At 39.5% G+C, this 16,889-nt stretch overlaps 1 protein-coding gene across 5 annotated transcripts in view; it reads right to left on the reverse strand.

Moving 5' to 3' along the window:
* DGKI (diacylglycerol kinase iota) overlaps positions 1-16,889 on the reverse strand; it is a 168,338-nt gene that overhangs the window by 53,332 nt on the left and 98,117 nt on the right. For all 5 annotated transcript variants that reach the window (XM_085049507.1, XM_085049505.1, XM_085049506.1 and 2 more), the window contains 6 exons: positions 16,431-16,486; positions 15,422-15,484; positions 15,125-15,198; positions 13,887-13,998; positions 11,970-12,169; positions 1,991-2,091 (listed from right to left, as the gene is read on the reverse strand). In XM_085049507.1, coding sequence (XP_084905633.1) covers positions 1,991-2,091; positions 11,970-12,169; positions 13,887-13,998; positions 15,125-15,198; positions 15,422-15,484; positions 16,431-16,486 — 606 coding nt within the window. The remainder of the gene's footprint in view (positions 1-1,990; positions 2,092-11,969; positions 12,170-13,886; positions 13,999-15,124; positions 15,199-15,421; positions 15,485-16,430; positions 16,487-16,889) is intronic.

Raw genomic sequence — 16,889 nt, forward strand, 5'->3', positions numbered from 1 at the left:
GACATTCTTTAATTGTTCTGGAGGCTTTCAAAATGAGGTGTCTACCTCCAGCAGAGGGAAGATTAATCTTCATGGAACAGCTTGTATCATGAGCTCCTATATGTTGGGAAGTGCAATCTTATGGGAAATAGTTGATGGATTCAAATCAGTATTTCAAGCAAACAAGGGGACTTGAATGTACTTACTGTGAGTTAAAATGATCCAGATTATTACACTGAGGTCAGAGCTTTCAAAACTGTGTTATGGAGACATGTAACAGGCAAAAACCATAACAGCTTCTTTGCTCTTTTTCCTTCAGGGATAACTCCTTATTAACTGCTTTCCCTTTCCTGCTCAGACTGCTGTGAGATTCTGCTTTGTTCTCAAATTATTTAGGGAGGTGGAAGTGCTTTGGATCCTTGAGAATGGGGAATGGATATGGATATAGCATTCTGGAATTCAGCTGTAGGTATTCTGCCAAAGAATTCTAGGAGTGTGCTTAAGATAACCTGTCAAGTACACTCCTAGCAAGTGATTAAATAGATATAAAATCTAAAATCAAGATGTTAGATCAGTTGCTGGCATTTGTTTATAATGTTATCACTATGAATTTTGGCAGGTGACAAATAACATAAATACACAATTACCACTGCAGTGATGATAGTGCAAGAAGTTGTATATTTTGTGTCAGAACATGTAAAGACTCCTAAGGACATAACAGATGCTAACTAGAGACACAAAAAGTTTTTATCCATAGTAAGGGTGGATGAGGATAGCTCTCCTCATATGGGAAACCCTCAAATGAACCAAGTTGTTTCTGACAGTGGTGGAGAGTTGTGTGTTCAATGTGGCCTGAAATCCACTCAAGGTCAAACTCTCAATTTAAACTTGAAGCAAATTCTCCTCCAGCAAGGAATAATCCTGACCCTGTTAAAATTCTTTTCAGCCCGGTGAAGAAGGCTTTGATTGCCTTAAATATGACCAAAACCCACTAACAGAAACTTCAGTTAAGGCTGTCAAGACTGACATTAAACTTTAAGCCATTTCAATTCTTTTGTTGTAAGGAGAGATGGTAGAATGAGGAGGGGTGGGACTGGAAAAGTGAAATGGAAACAGTTCAACTATCTTCCAACAAGATAAGCAAACCAATTAAAAGGATTGTCATCCTGTAATTACCAGAGTGCTCTGTATTACAGAGGGAACTGAAGCTTTGTTGCACAACAAACAGTCATGCTCGTAATTTAATATGAATAATGAGCCAGATGCATAACAAGACTATTAAATTGTTATCACAAGCAGCCCTGTCCCTCATTGATTAATGACTCTGTGTGTCACCAAGGAAAAAAACTCCATTTTTAAGTGCAGATTGTCATCGTCAATGTTGCCAAAGCAACCACTGTCTGGTTTTGACTTACCCCTGAACACGGCAATTAAACCATTACAAGAGGAAACAAAACAGTGATTATTCTCTGAAATGGAAAACTGAAGGCTGGTGAAGAATAAGGGTGTGGGGAAGGCAGATTTGATCCCCAAGATAAATGTACCTGTGCAGGAACCACGTTCCAGGTCAGTGCACATTCTCTACATCAAATGCATCATGGTTTCCCACTCAGTTTGAAATCTGATGCTAACCATAAAACCTGGTACAGTTTCATACACTAGAAATCCAGCAGAACCAACAGAAAGACATGAATTAAATACACCCTGCGTGAAAAAACACTTATTTTACAGCAAATAAAATCAGATTGCAGAGGCACAGTACAGTAAGAAAGCAGGTGGAATCTCTACACATGATCTTCATAGAGGCTATTTATATAAAGAGAACATATTTGCACATAGACACACATAGATGAGCAGACACTCTACATTTCTCATCCAAAAACGTGTGCTTCACTCTGTGTTTAGGGCTTTTTTTGTTGTTATTTTTGGGGTAGGGGCCGTTTTGGTCAATGTAAGATTTGCACAGAACGTTCTACCACAAGCAGACACAATCTGGCTCCTTCCAACTTACAAGCTTCCCGGAGTTTTTCCTTGTCATAGTGCAGCCCCTCGTACTCCTGCAAGTTAATCCTGTTCACTCTGATCCGCAGGCGATCGGGGATGGAGTGAGGGCTGCAAGAAAAGAAGAAAGCTCCTTAGAAAACAACACCACAAAGTGCTCCCTGGAAGTGCAAAGGAAAACAGGATATGAAGGGAGTTCAATCTTCTCTGAAAGAAGAAAGAGAGCAAGCCTCTTCAAAACTGGGCCAAGCCCCCACAGGCTTATTCCTGCATTTAAAATGATGGCTTTCTACTGCTCAACAGCAGAGAGATTACACCTTCAATCATAAGCAAGATCAAGAATGCCTTTTTCTGTTTGTGTGACCTGAAACTGTAAGGTTTTTCTGAGTTCTTACACCCCTGTGCAGCTACCCAGCCCTTCTCCAGTTTGATTTTGTGTGCATTCTTAGAACATTTCCACAGGCAGTAGATCTGCCAATTTGAATTTCAAGACACGGAAAGATAATCCTTGGGAAGTATCTCAGGACAACCATTCCTCTGCCCATGAGAGCATCCACACCTGAGGGAACCTGATCCAGATCAGAAACAGCAAAAATGTGGCTAAAACTGGATTTCTAAAGCAGTGAGTCTAATACTCAGAAACCAGGAGGGCTAGTAAAAGCAAATAGCAGGATGGAAACCTTATTTTTACAGGTTTCAGTCTGATTTAGATACCTCAACTGCAGATAATTTTGAAAGACTGAAAAGGTCAGTATCTAGAAATGTAAGTGTTCATATATAGACAGGAAATTGCCCAGAAAATCTTTCTTTTTAATTTCGTACTGGTTTACACCTTACTGTAATCTGTTATTTTGATTCTTTTCATTCAGCTGAATGCTATACAAATTAACACTTGCATTTTCCACTTTTAAAGAATGTTCAACAACCTGTGTATCATAATGCACACAGCAAATATCAGCCCAGGGTCAGTTCAATTAGATTACTCAGTGCTTATACCAAAAGACTGTCTATATTCGTTTTAATCTAGTTAGTAACAGGACTCTGCCTACAGTAATATTGACTAATACAGACTGCCTTTTGAAAGTCATAATGCTGTGTACTATCATAAAAATAAAATATTTATGATAAATATGAAATATACAGGTTTTCTTCTTTCTTTGTCTCAATTTTAAACTATTTGACCTACAGCATTTGCACTGCTAGTGAAGGACAAAACACATCTCCCAAATGTTACCTCATTTCTAAACATGAATTTTCTTCACAAAGGTTATCAATTAATCAGTGGTAGACTTATGTCATATCACAACAGGCTTCATTTCAAACTGATCATGGCCATGGATAATGTGAATTTCTCATGAAAGCAGGAGAGGAAAGACAGGCAAACAGGATGACCTCATGCCAACATCTGCCAAACCTTGGCTAATTGCCTCCCTTCGACCTACCTGTGAGAACAGGATGGTGTTTGGACACCAAGGGGAGAGAAAAACAACACTGACTTCTGTAGGAATGCTGACTCACTGCCTAATGCCATGTAAGGAAGAAAAACAAATGTTATTTCCTAGCTTGAAGCCAATGGCAACCTGTTGCATGCACAGCATCACCTTCTGAGTGAAATTAGTCTTTCCACCTGAAAAGAAGTGAGTAGACCCTTTGTCTTTGCTCAGAGCTGGAGGAAGAAAAATATCTAAAAATGAAGAGAAAATCTAGAATATATTTGTTTTTCCAGGAGCCACACACACTCTCTCCAAAATTATCTTTTCATTAGAAAATATTTAAGAGGATTCTTCCCATGCTTTTGCACAAAGTATAATTTTTGGTATCTCAGACTCTTCTTCTGCAGAAAAAACAAGCACACCATCCTAAGTGTGATGTAATTGCTGAGCAGAAATAAGAGCAGGTCCAGTGTAGGAGGGCAATCAGCTGGCAAGCACCAGAGTTTGATATTCTGCTTCTCCCTCCTCTCACATCATTTTTGTAAAGACAGGCCAAAACTACAACACGAGCAGGTTGTGTGCTACAACATACAAGTGGAGAGAAACAGAACTTGGCCTCTTGTCCATTTGAAAAGTTTAGCTATCTTAGTAGAAAGAAAGTAACCTTGGAAACAGTAGCTTTCTGTAGAAAATAAACTTTTATCAGAAATAAAAATGCCAGGAGGTCCTTTCTAGAGGGTAGAGATTTATAGACTTACCAGCTCCAGTCACAAGAACATATTTATAACACAAGGAAGCATATCTACACATTTCTAAAAATGTGTGTATATTGGCACAAACACAAAAGAGACATTTATTCAGTAACAGAAGCTCAATGGTTTTGTTCATCAGTTCTTTGCAAACACCCTTTGTTCCCTTAGAATTGGCTGACACATTATGTGCCTCTCAATTTTATTACCTATTCAAACTAAATTTGATTCTAAAACTCGCTGTTTGAATATTTATTTCTTGTTCTATCAGCCTGACAATCAGCACCAGGGTGTATTGTCCTCATCAGTCAAACTAATTAAGCCATTCATTCACAGAACTCTATTTAATGCAGCTGAGCAAAATCTTTCCACTACCAACAGTTCTGTAGTCTTCACAGACACTGCATAATAATCCATATTATTATACAAATCGATCAATTTGTCTTTGTTCAGACATATCCAGAAACCAGAGAGATTAAATACATAAGCATGTCCATGTAAAAGCAAACAACAGGCTGATGAATGTCACCAAAAACATTAGGACAGTATTAATAGAAATAGATGTTTCTGAACACTGTGTAAAACAACTTGCTCATAGGCAAGGAGAGGAAGAAAAGCTTTCCAGATATAGCAGCAATTTGTAAATAAATCTGGGGAGGTTGCTGCATTTCAATTCAACTGAAAATATTTAAATTACTTACCTATTATTTTTAAAAATGGTGTATTACATAGTCAACAAAACGCATTTGAAAGCACAGATGAATGAATTCCATTACCTCCCAAAGAATCTAATTAACAACCTCATTCCACAAACACATCAATCCACAGAATGAAATCCCAAATGCCATTTGCCTCATGAGGATGCAGATAAAGATTGGGGTCAAGCAAAACACTCTGTTTGTTCATGTTTATTATCCATAACGATTTCATTCAAACACAAACCTAAATATGATCTTTCACCTCGGAAAAACACTCAGCTTTTGATGAAGCTGCCAGTCCCTCCTCTCACCCCTATTAATCATCCTGCAACAAGTGAGAGGATGCCAGACAGCTGCCCTGGAGCACAGCTGGTTTTCCTGGGAAAAAACTCCAATAACCCAGGGAAGAGCAAAGGCAGAGCCGTTTGGGTTCTGCCCAAGCCTGGCACTCCTGACTGGTGACACTTGTGCCACCAGCTTGATCCAGCTGGGGAGACAGACATGTAAATTATAAATGCCCCAATCCCTGTATCAATTATTTATGAACCCAGTGAACCATTTATTACACTTCATGTTTCCACAGAGAAAGGAGAAAATAAGAATAAACAGTCCAACAGCTCTACAGAATGCAGTGACAAATTTCTGGTAGATCTTTGAGAGTACAGCCTACACCAGTCTACACACAAACAGATTTTAACATGATTCAGTAAACAGGAAAGGAAATCTACTTCCTGCCATGCAACAAACACTTGAGTAAAGAAGTCAGTCTTTTGCGGTGACAATGAATGATTAATGAATTACCTGTCTCCTAGAGAAGAAATAAACATGAAAAATTCATTAAGCGTTCCACTGTTTAGAACAATTGGAAAAAGGAAAGCTGCAGCCAGGAGAGAAAAAGAAATTCACCTTAGTTTCAAGATCGCATTGGCAGAGGTTGGAAATGATACATTAAAAATGAGTGTGTTTCTGACAGCATTTATGTACTTGAAACATAAGAACTGCCACAACAGAGCAGACTCATCCAGTCTCTTCTACAGACAAATTTCAGTGATTCACAAAAGTTCACTATTAGCTCAAGGTAAATCTCTTGCTAAGCTCCTTACCTAAAAAAAAAAAAAAATACCCTTAAAAATCTAAGCTCCACCACATTGTTTCCTTCTTTCATTTGGGAATCTGAGCTAGATGAGCAGCCAGGTTGTGGGATGCTGGGCCAAAGGGCTGGGAGAAGCATTGGAAAGAAAAGGTTGAAGTTCTTATCTCTCATAGTTGAGATAAGAATTTCATCATAGAAAAAATATAATCATAATAATAAATAAATAATAATAATAATATGGTAGTAATAATAATAATTGTAATGATAAGTGGGGGGTAGAGAGAGTAACAAACCTGAGAGAAAAAAGTGATGCACAATGCAACTGCTCCCCACCCAGCCCATCCCCAAACTGCAGTCAGACCCTCCCAGCTAACTCCTCCAGTTTCCATACTGGGCATGATTCTCTGGTGTGAAATATCCCTTTGGGCAGTTTGTGCAGCTGACCTGGCCTGGCTCTCTCACACCTCAGTGCAGCTCCTCAGCAGCACAGCATGAGGCACTGAAAACCCTTTACCTTTCAGTCGGATAAACACTACTTAAAAATAGCCAAAATATTATTCTTGCCATAAATCCAAAAACCAGGACATAGTGTTATCCCAGATAAGCCAACTGTAGTAAATTCTTTGGCACTTTCTTATCTCACACTTGCTTTTCTTCCCCTGCATGCTGACTGTGGTTCTCTCACACTTTACCCTTCCAAGCACAGTGGATTCTCCAACTCGTAAGATTATTCTCATAATAATCCCACTAAACAGAACTACAGAATTTTTTGGGACCTTCAAGGTCACCTAGTGCCAACTCCCCTGCCATGGGTAGGAACACCTTTCACAAGGTTGTTCAAAGCCTCATCCAGCCTGGCCTTGAGCACCTCCAGGGATGGAGCAACCACAGCCTCTCTGGACAGCCTGTTCACTGTCTCACTGCTCTCACAGTGAAGGATTCCTTACCAATATCCAATCTAAACCTCTCTCTGCCAGTTTGAAACCATTCCACTTGTCTTGTCACTGCATCCTCTTGTAAATAAAAAAAGTAATTACCCACAGTGCTTACTCCACTTGTAGAAGGACTGCAGGAGTTAAGCAGGTAAATTATGTTTTATTTTTCAAATGGGTTTTTTTTCAGCTTTCTTTCGTATCAACCACACAAGACAAATGTACTCTCACATGTGCATCTCATCTCAGAACATCCAGCTGGAAAATGCAAGTTTTGACCTTCCTTTTAAAAGATCCTCAATTAAAAATACAACACTTGTATTTACCTGCACACCTTGTATAAACATTTGCAGTGGATCACACTACAGTTCTACTGCCTCTGCAACGAAGACCATATGAGCCTAATAAATAAATTGGCTGCCCCAAATTCCCATGCATCTCCTGCTGCAGAAACCATGACATTTATCTAAGACAGGCTATATCCATCACCAGGTCTCAGTAGGATCTGCCCTGCTGTTCAGTACTAACTGGAACCCAGTCTGCTTCTATGTTATTCAATGAAAAAAAACAAAGGAATATTTGAAACTCAAAGCCATCATAATCCAAATCAAATTTCCCTGTTACCTCATGGGTTCTTATTTTAATTTGCCAGGCACATTAATTGGCAGCCCCAGTGCAGCAGCATGTTTCATCTATTTTTACAGATTTTAAGAAACAGAACATCTTTTGACTTTCAAATTAGTTTGGGGCTTGCAAGTCGTTCTCTCCCTGCTTTATTCTGATAGCTGATATCAAATGGGACACTAAAATAAACTGCATCACAACTTGGAGGTAATTTTCCAAGGGATATCCCTGAGCTTGGAAATAGTGTTCATTCTCCCAGACACACAGCTTAGTGTTCTGTGTGAGAAACAAGGGTGACCTCAACCTTTTTCTAGAGGCTGGTTTAGGTGTTAAATCAGTGAGACAAGCTGGTTTCATTACTGTATGCTCCTCAGCAGAATACAGCAAACAGGACCTATGGATAAGGCACACCAAACTGGAAACCTTGTTTGCAAAATAACAGTGAAGTACTTGCAGCTTTCTGAAATCTCACAGTCAGGATGGTTGAAGCTGGAAGAGACCTCTGGAGGTCATTGGTGCAAAGCCCTGCTCAAGCAGGACCACATCCAGGCAGGTTTTGAATATCACTAAGGATGGAGATCCCACAAGCTCCCTTGGCAATCTGTGCCAGTGCTCTGTCAACCTTACAGTAAAAAGCATTTTTCCTCTCGTTCAGAGAAAACCTCCTGCACTGCATTGAAAAGATCTCATCTCAGCTCTTTCCAGGAATGCTGGCTGGTATTTAAGCTCAGATGTGCCTGTTGTTGGATGTCTGGGGAGCTGGACTCGTGGCTGAGCTCTGTCACCATCACCAGATATCTCCTGCTCACCTTCCTTGGGTATTGTGGAACTGTGTCCTTCAGGGCAAAACCCTGTGCCTGATCCATGAAATCACGAAATAATCCTGAAATCATGCTGCCATCTGAGCTCCCTCTTCCCATTTGTCACCGGATTTCACTGCCCCACCTCCTGGCTGGGTGACACAGGGTAATAACAAAGAGCTATGGAACGTAGAGAATAGAAAAAAAAGCCAAATACTCACACAGTGAAGGAGTCAGGGGGAGCCGAGACTCTCCTCAGGTCAGCAGACTGCACTTTATGGATACTACAAGGCAGCAGGAAATGAGTGGCCAGGAGAAAAACAGCACACAGTGAGGACAGACAAGAAAAAAAAAGTGAGAGAGACAGAGAAAGAGTGGAAGAGAAGAGAAGAGGAGACAGACGCACAACATTCAAACAGAACCAAAAGGAATGTGTCGCATAAATGTTGAATGAAGAGACATGCAGAGCTCTGAGTTCACACCAGGAAGCCAAGAGCAGCTGAGGACATGCAAATGGAGAAAATCACTGCTCTGTGGCACACAGGAGCTCTCCAAAGACACAAGTGAGAGCCACTGACAAGCTCGGCACACAAGTATACAAGGAGGACAAGGGACGCCAGAATTCCTCCCACAGGCACTGAAAAATGTCAAGGCAACAGACGCAGGTCCAGAAATGCAAACAAACATCAAAGCTGAGATCTGTGTGGATAGAATTGGCTCCAAGGGTCGACCACCTCTAAATAACCTTACTGGAGATTCTGTGTGCACAATGGCAAATTGCTGTTTCCATTCTTCTTTCACATAGGGAAACCTGCATTTTATATAGAGTGACTCGCAATATTAATTCTCTTTTAGTGTTCAAATTCAAATGGTCCCTTTCCTTCTCTCAAGTGTATGAATATGTTTTGTCTAAAAGCTCTTCTTTCTCTTCCATTATGCAGGATGTTTTTCCTCAAGCCAAACTAAAAGTCAATGAGAGCAAAATACATTTTGCAATTCATAAAGTGTTCAGTAACTGAAACTTACTGGGCAGTAAACTACGCAGGAATTTCTAATCAGAAAATTATTCCTGGCAAAACTGAACCACAGTTTCTCTTCCTATTCCCCATAATTTTTGGTATAGCTCACAACAACCACAGAAAATTGAGGTGTATGTTGTCTCTTTCACATGCTACCATGATCAACAGGGGAGAACAGGAATGAGAACTTAGCCAACAAGTGTTTTAAGGAGGAAAAAAAAAATCCCCTAAACAAAGAAGATCAGGGCAAAAAAATACAGAAACAGTTTAAAACTCCTTCAAATTAAGTCTTTTTCTACTTATGACACTGGACTGGCTAACACTCCAAAGAGCATTCCCTCTTCTCTTTTTGTCTGGATTTAATATCAAAGCTGGCAATAATAGCAGCTCTGCATTTCTGTGACCCAAGATAATTTTCTAACTGCTTTCCTGGCAAGGAGCTCAAGAAGAGCTGTCTAACATTTAGGGATAGCTCCAGACCCACTGACTTATCTCACACATCTAACATTCAAACGATAGTCATTAAAATAAAACAAAACCTTCATCTATCATGTTCAATCCAATCCAAGGCTTTCTGGGAGATTCCAACTGAACAAGGAGTTATATCCTGGACATCAAGTTAAGAAAAATAGATAAACATATTTAATTACAAATTTTCTCACTTGTGCAATACTACCAATTAGCGTCATCTTGAGTGAATTTCTCACAATACTAATACACTCCCTAGACTTGAACATTTGACATGCCATTTACTTTTCATCACACCAGAAGATTCAACTCGTCTCTCCTTCCTTTTCAACACTTCAGAGTGAAGTACATACACAGATATATATAGAAATAGATGTAAATATATACACACACAGTTTCTGATTTGTGAAGCTGAGACTACAGCTCCTGACAGATCATTTGCATTTTCCCAAGAAACAGATCTGTAGAAAAATACCTCAGCCAAATCAAAGGACTCTGACAGCAATTTAGTGTACCATGGCACATTTAAATCAAGCTAAACCACAGAATAATATCCCCTTGACAACTGGCATTTCTACAAATCTTTGTTTCCCTACCACAGTTTAAATTCAGATCTAAAAATCCAGACCTAACCACGCTAATTATCAGTTTGAAACACCAAGCATTTTCTTTTTGCATTTGCATCAGTCTCCTTCAGTGCAGGAAAAAAATGTCCCAAGTTTGCCCTTTGTTTGATTCTAACGTTCACAAATGATTGAAAAGTTGTGGTTGGGTGAAAACTGCTGCTCAGAGTCAAGAATCTGCTGCTCTTCTCTGCTCAAGAAACATGAGTATACCTCATAGATTTTCCAGGGAAATAAAAATTGCAAATTAGAGTAATGAGTTTCTACTGAAACTTAAAGCTTTCGTCTCAGTAAGAGAACAAAGTGCTAAACTGAACAGGTAAATGTTGAAAGTAACCAGGATGGCTGTGATTACAGCAATAATTGACAACCAGGGGATGGCAAAAAACACTGAAGGGCTGCAGTCAGTTGGAAGGAAGGGACTATTTTTCACTAGATATACACAACTTTTAAGATAGCTGAAAAGGTATCTTAAAAGGTATGTCTCTTGTCTTTTTCCAGTTATATGAGTTAGTCTGAAAGGTATTGCCTCTCTTCATAGAACTTCTCTCACCATTACAATTGCAACAGCAAAATTCTCCATGCATTTCCCCAGAGAAATTAAAGCCTCAGTGCATGAGTGTTGGAATTAAACATGGATCCTTGATAACTTTGGGCCTTTAGTTCAGGATCTTTGGATAAGGGACAGACTGTTTTGCTTCAGGTTTACAATACTTGATAAAAAACAGCAAAGTCCCTTGCATCACTCATTTTAGCAGCAATAAAGACCTGTACAAAAATTACAATAACACCCTTTACAAAATAATCTAAATTATTTTAATAGATGGCCATTTTCATAGGTCAAAATTCGACTGTTTGGGTTCCTTCTAATTAAAATATCTCTGCAGTTCTTGTAAAGAAGGTTTAATCATAAAAAGAAATGTTAGTCCTGTTTATTCTTCTTCACAAGCCACTAGTCACCAATCTTAGCTTTCCTCTAGTCCTATTTACAATACTCATTTCTCATTTGGGTTTCTGTACTGGAGAAGGATTTCCTCCTAAATACAAGCAGTTCTTTCAGGACATTCAGGTCTTTCTCCTTAAACTCTGCCAGGCATCATGTGCTCCCAACAGAGACTGAAACATGTCCTAATTAGCTCTTGATTGAGGCAATTCCTTGCAGGGTCTTCAATGCAGCTCAAAAAGCAGATCAATAAAGCTGAGAAACCAAACCAAAGAAATCTCAAGGGCAAATGGCATACATATGCAGAACCATCGGAAGCCAAGGGGCAAACTGCCAAGCCTGCAGGAACCTCTCCAAATAAATAAAGAAACAACAGAAAGATACAACACCGGTCTAAAAGCAAAGACGGGGGCAACCCAGAAGAGAAAAAGAAAGTCAGGTAAGTATTTACAATACAGTGAAGAGGGACTTCAAGAGATGTGATTTTTTTGTTTTGTTTTTAAATTTATTTTTCAAAAGTGCTGCAAGTCCAGTACATGCAAAAATCCACAGATATGCTGCCCCACGCGGGGCTCCTGCCTTTAGGACATGCAGATGTGCAACTCACTCATTCAGCAAAGGCATGGAGGTTCTCCTCTTGCTCTTCTGCACCATGTTGGCTTGGTTCCTCAGGGAGATCCTGATGAGGGAGGGAGCCAAGCGGCAGGGCTCACCGTCCACTTGCATGGGGATGGATTTGTAGGTCACAAGGGTCACCTCCCGGCACTGGTGCAACCTCTCTCCGTGGCCACCCACCTGCAGAGCAGCCTGCAAAACACAGGCAAACCCAAAAACACAGACAGACAGAACACCCAGCAGGGGGGAGAAAAGATACCTCAGAGCTGAGATAGCTGGGGCAGTGAACAAATCCAAAATACAGCATCCATTGCACAGCACTCCATGCAGAAGGTGTAATAAAACAGCGCAATGGAAATGTTTTCACCCCAAAATTGCACAGCCATACTCCAAATTTCAGAAAGAAAAGTGGTGGGCAGCAAGCAGATATCGAACCACATGCATTATGGGTCACATCACTTATATATGCACACATAAATGAATTCCTGTGTTCATTCTTAAAGGTTTCAATTTGTTTCGGTTGGTTTGTTTTTACCATAACAGTAATGCTAGTAATTATTTGCTCTTTAAAACAACATCCCTAATTAGATACGTCTGTGAGACGGAAAAATTATTTCCCCTTCCTGAATAGAATAGTCCTTAATGTGAATTAGATAAATTTAAAATTCATATTATGAAAGCTCACACAGCAAGTCAACCTCAACATTAGACAGGCTGAAAAGAGCAAGCAGAAGGACCTTGTTAAAAACAATTAAAGATCATTTTTGAGAATTCATTTCAAAGAAATTAAGCAAGGAAGACAATGAGCAGATCCTTCAAGTTCTAGGAAGTCACGTTTGGGCAGAAATGTATTTTTTTAATGAATTTGACTATCAGCTCTTTTGACTGAAAATGGTCAGTTGGTACATGCTAAACAGAATTTTGACAGCATTTCCAAAAACATGTCCTAAACTCTTCCCATTTATTCCACAAGATCTACTACACTAATAAAGAAAATTTTTCTTGTGGTTTTTTTCCCTAATCCACTAGATCCATCAAAAAACCAGAAAGGCCAAAAAAGAATCCTTAACCCAGACAAACATTTAAATTAAAGACTGACAAAACTGACTTTTGCTTACTTTGAAGATTAGATTTGCCTGAATTTCTCTTTCAGGAAACAAACACCATTATTGTGGGTATTTACTGGAAGTGATATGGACTGAGGGCAGGTCACACAACAAGTTAGTTTAATTAAAAAACACCAACTCTGGCTGCATTTCATCACCCTCTGAAGACGCAGTCACTGTGTCTGACCACTGCCATGCAGGACATCAGGCTATTTACAGGATATTGCTTTCATGGTAACTCAGTTCTAGTTCACTTTAAGGACAGCATGGACAGAAAGTGCACTGACTAATTAAAATTATTGGCTGAATTTCTTTTCCCTAGCAGAATATGCCAGAAATACTAATACATTTTCCACAGCCATGACTAAATTTTCACAAGAATTTTGGTGAGCATACAGAAACTCTATGTGCATACAACTTTATACAATATTTCATATCTATATACCAGCTATGCCTAAAAAAAGGCCTGTATGCCACAGATTGAAATACCCAAAAGTTAAAAAGAAGTATTTATTTGATCACAGAACATTCCCACAGTGAAATCATGACTGCATGCTCTTATCATAACATTCTTACTATAATAACCTTGCCATTTAACTTGGGAGCACTGCACATGCAAATCAGCCACATTTTGCAAACAGTATTTATATTATTAAATAACACATTTCTTGGAAAAGTACAATTTGACTCTGCCATTTCACAGCAGAGGACAAGGACAATTTTGCACTGTGTATTTTGCATTGCCCCCAGAGTTCCCCAATTAACTCTGGCAGTTAATTCCCCAATTAGCCCGATGCACTCACCAGCGAGGCCATGGTGAAGCCGATGACCTCGATGTAGCCATCGTCGTGCCGCTGAGGCTCAAAGTCTCTGTGATCTCCAGGGTTCCCCCAGGGCATTGTGCCAGCACAATACCTGCAGGGAGAAACGTGGAGAGCAAGTCTGAGGAGGCAGCTTGCCCTGACTAGCAGCCTATTAGCCCGTTCTGCATTTCCAAGCTGATAAAACACCCACATCTGTATCCACCACAAACTCTATCAGGTCTCTATGAGAATGAAATGGGGAAATTGGTAATAGAGCAGCAGAACTTTTTTCTTCCTATTTGCTCTGATTCCTGCTGGTGAGCTGTTGAGCCAGAAAGCTGATTTGCCCCTATTTATTGGTCCCTATTTCCTCTCTCCCTGCTAGCTCAGCAGCTCTAACAGCACGAGGAATTCCAACCATCACACATCTTTGGGAGGCAGGGAGACACAAGGAGCAGGAACAGATACAGCTGTGGCATTTCTCTTTCCTACCATCAAAGAACAAATGTAAAAGTGATCTAAAAGTGCTAGAAGGGGGAATTTTGGAGAGGTGACACTGAATAGAAGCTTGCAGTGCAGGACTCAAAAGATCAAGTGTTGAGCAAAGTGGGATTTTATTTTAACCTGTGGGCTCCAAAGGGGGGTGCATGCAAGAAAAATCCACAAGTGACAACACAATTAGAAGGTGTGAAGAAAAATAGTGATTTTTACTTTTAATAAATAAGAAAGAAAGCATTAAAAAACAAACATTAAAATAAGTGTTTGTTTCATCTTTATGGCATTCTTAATTTATATTTGTGCATGCTTGATATTGTATGTTATAGGAGTATAGAGGTACCTGTATACAATTTATAAATATACATATATTGTGGTGGTTCTTAAAAGATTTTTACTGATAGAGATGCACAGTCAAGTTAAGGTTAGAGACTACTGTTCTGGAGAGCAGGAGATTGACAACTTTTAATAATTCACTATAGTTTTATTAAGGACACCTTGTAACATGTTAAAAACTATGACTTCTTCCAGCAGTTTGTTATTTCTTAACTGGTAAAATATTTATCTTTCCCTCCTCCCCTCTTCCTTTTTTTCATACTTTAATTAAGCAGAACACCAGCATCTGTCTCTTCACTCACTTGTTTGCAGGTTAGCTGCACAACCTCACTCATTCTAGGATAGATTTCTTTCAAAAACTAATGTTATTTTTCCTGTTTAACTTCAAGAATCCGTCTGGAGCTTACCTGGGTATGTTTAAAAACACTATACACTGGAACTTCAGCTCCTGGATCTTTGGAGTCAGGTCTGTACCATCACACTACAAAGCCAAAGTGACAGAGCACAGAGAAATTGCTGAATGGAGCCACAGACAAGAGAAGTGCTGCTGCTTTGTAACAACTTTCCCAAGACTTTCCTTGGAATGTGTTGCAAATGTCATGCTCAAAACTGAAAAGTAACAGAGCCATTAAACTCTTACCTCACTCTGTCTCCAAACCTCCACCCCCTTCCCACAGTACTGTGACAAAATTTCTCATACTTACCACCACTTTAACATGTTTGGATAAATCTCTTGAGCTTCTTTGCAGAAAGTCTGTAAAGGCTGCCTGCAACAGAAATAAGTGCAGGAATTGTCAGCACTTCCTATTTTTGGGTTTTTTTCTCCTTAGTTCTTATCCCTCCACAAAGCTAATTGCCAAAATGCCATCCCTTTGGTAAAACTTACTCTCTCAGATGATTTTGTTTTATTGTTTTAAATTGTGATACTTCTCCTTTTGAGAGCCTAACTGAGAAAAAGTCCTTGGACACCCAAGTGCAATGATATCCTGAACCATTAAATGCAAATTCTTGCTCAGATACTTGTTCCCATGTTCAGGGAACTTGGGTACATTGGTGTCATCACCCAGAAACACATTATATATCATTCATTATCAAACAGGTGTTTCTCTCCTAATAGCTTTAGAATAAAGTGTTGTCCATTTGCCTCCTGAATGCACAAGTGGGTAATTAAATGTGCATATTCACACACTGTTAATCACTCCAAATACCTCATTTGTGCCCTGCACTGCCCATGACCTTACATCCAAGACTGCTCCTCAAAGCTACAAAGATACACACACTTCAATTCTGATGTGCTAGAGTTACTGAGGAATAGACATTTCTACCCAAAGATTCCTTCAGAAAAAAAATAAATAAATAATTGGGTACTCTAAAACCTATTTTAAAAGCCATTTAATTTTGGGAATGCCTCTTGGGAAGTCAATATCCATGCATTTCCCAAATCCTGAAAGAAGCAGAGCAATATTTTGAGAAGCTTTGAGCCAAAAGGACCAAGGTTTGCCCAGTCCTGTGGCCAAAGCAGTGGCACTTGTCTCACCTGCTCAGCTCTGTATCATAACAATACTTGAGGCACTTTTCAACAGCCACCTGTGTGTGGCACTGCCAGAAACAGCACCTGTGCACTTGAAATTGTAACAGGCAGAATGAGCTCCTGATGTGAGAAGCTGAGGGTAATTAAGAAAACATCATTCTGTGAGACAAATCTCCACTTACCCCTGCATAAAACATTTTATTTCTAAACCGGCTGTTGAATTTCTCTGGATTTGCTTCTGCGGAAGATGAAAAAGAGAAGTGTAAACAGCCTAATAAAACAAGTAAACTTCATTACACCTTCACATTCCCTGCTAGTACCACAGTGTATCACTCAGTGAAAATATTAACATAAATATGTTTTCCATGCATGAGTGTTCCCCATCTGTGCCTTTCTCTGCTATCCGATTTCAAACACTGATGTTGAATTCTTTCCCTTTCCTGCAGAGAGTGGAAATAGAGGAAAACATGAGCAAAGAGGTAGCAAGAACTCAATCAGTTAATTTAACACCTCTCAGACTATTCATCTTATGATCCCTCACTACAATTTGTGAGACTTCTGTTCCTAGCAATGCAGAACAAATCTGTAAGAATTATTAGGAATTTATGAAACACTAACCCATGCTTTGAAGCAGGAGTAAA

This window comes from Lichenostomus cassidix, chromosome 1Ab (assembly GCF_008360975.1).
Source record: "Lichenostomus cassidix isolate B80296 chromosome 1Ab, HeHo_3.0, whole genome shotgun sequence".
NCBI lineage: Eukaryota > Metazoa > Chordata > Aves > Passeriformes > Meliphagidae > Lichenostomus > Lichenostomus cassidix.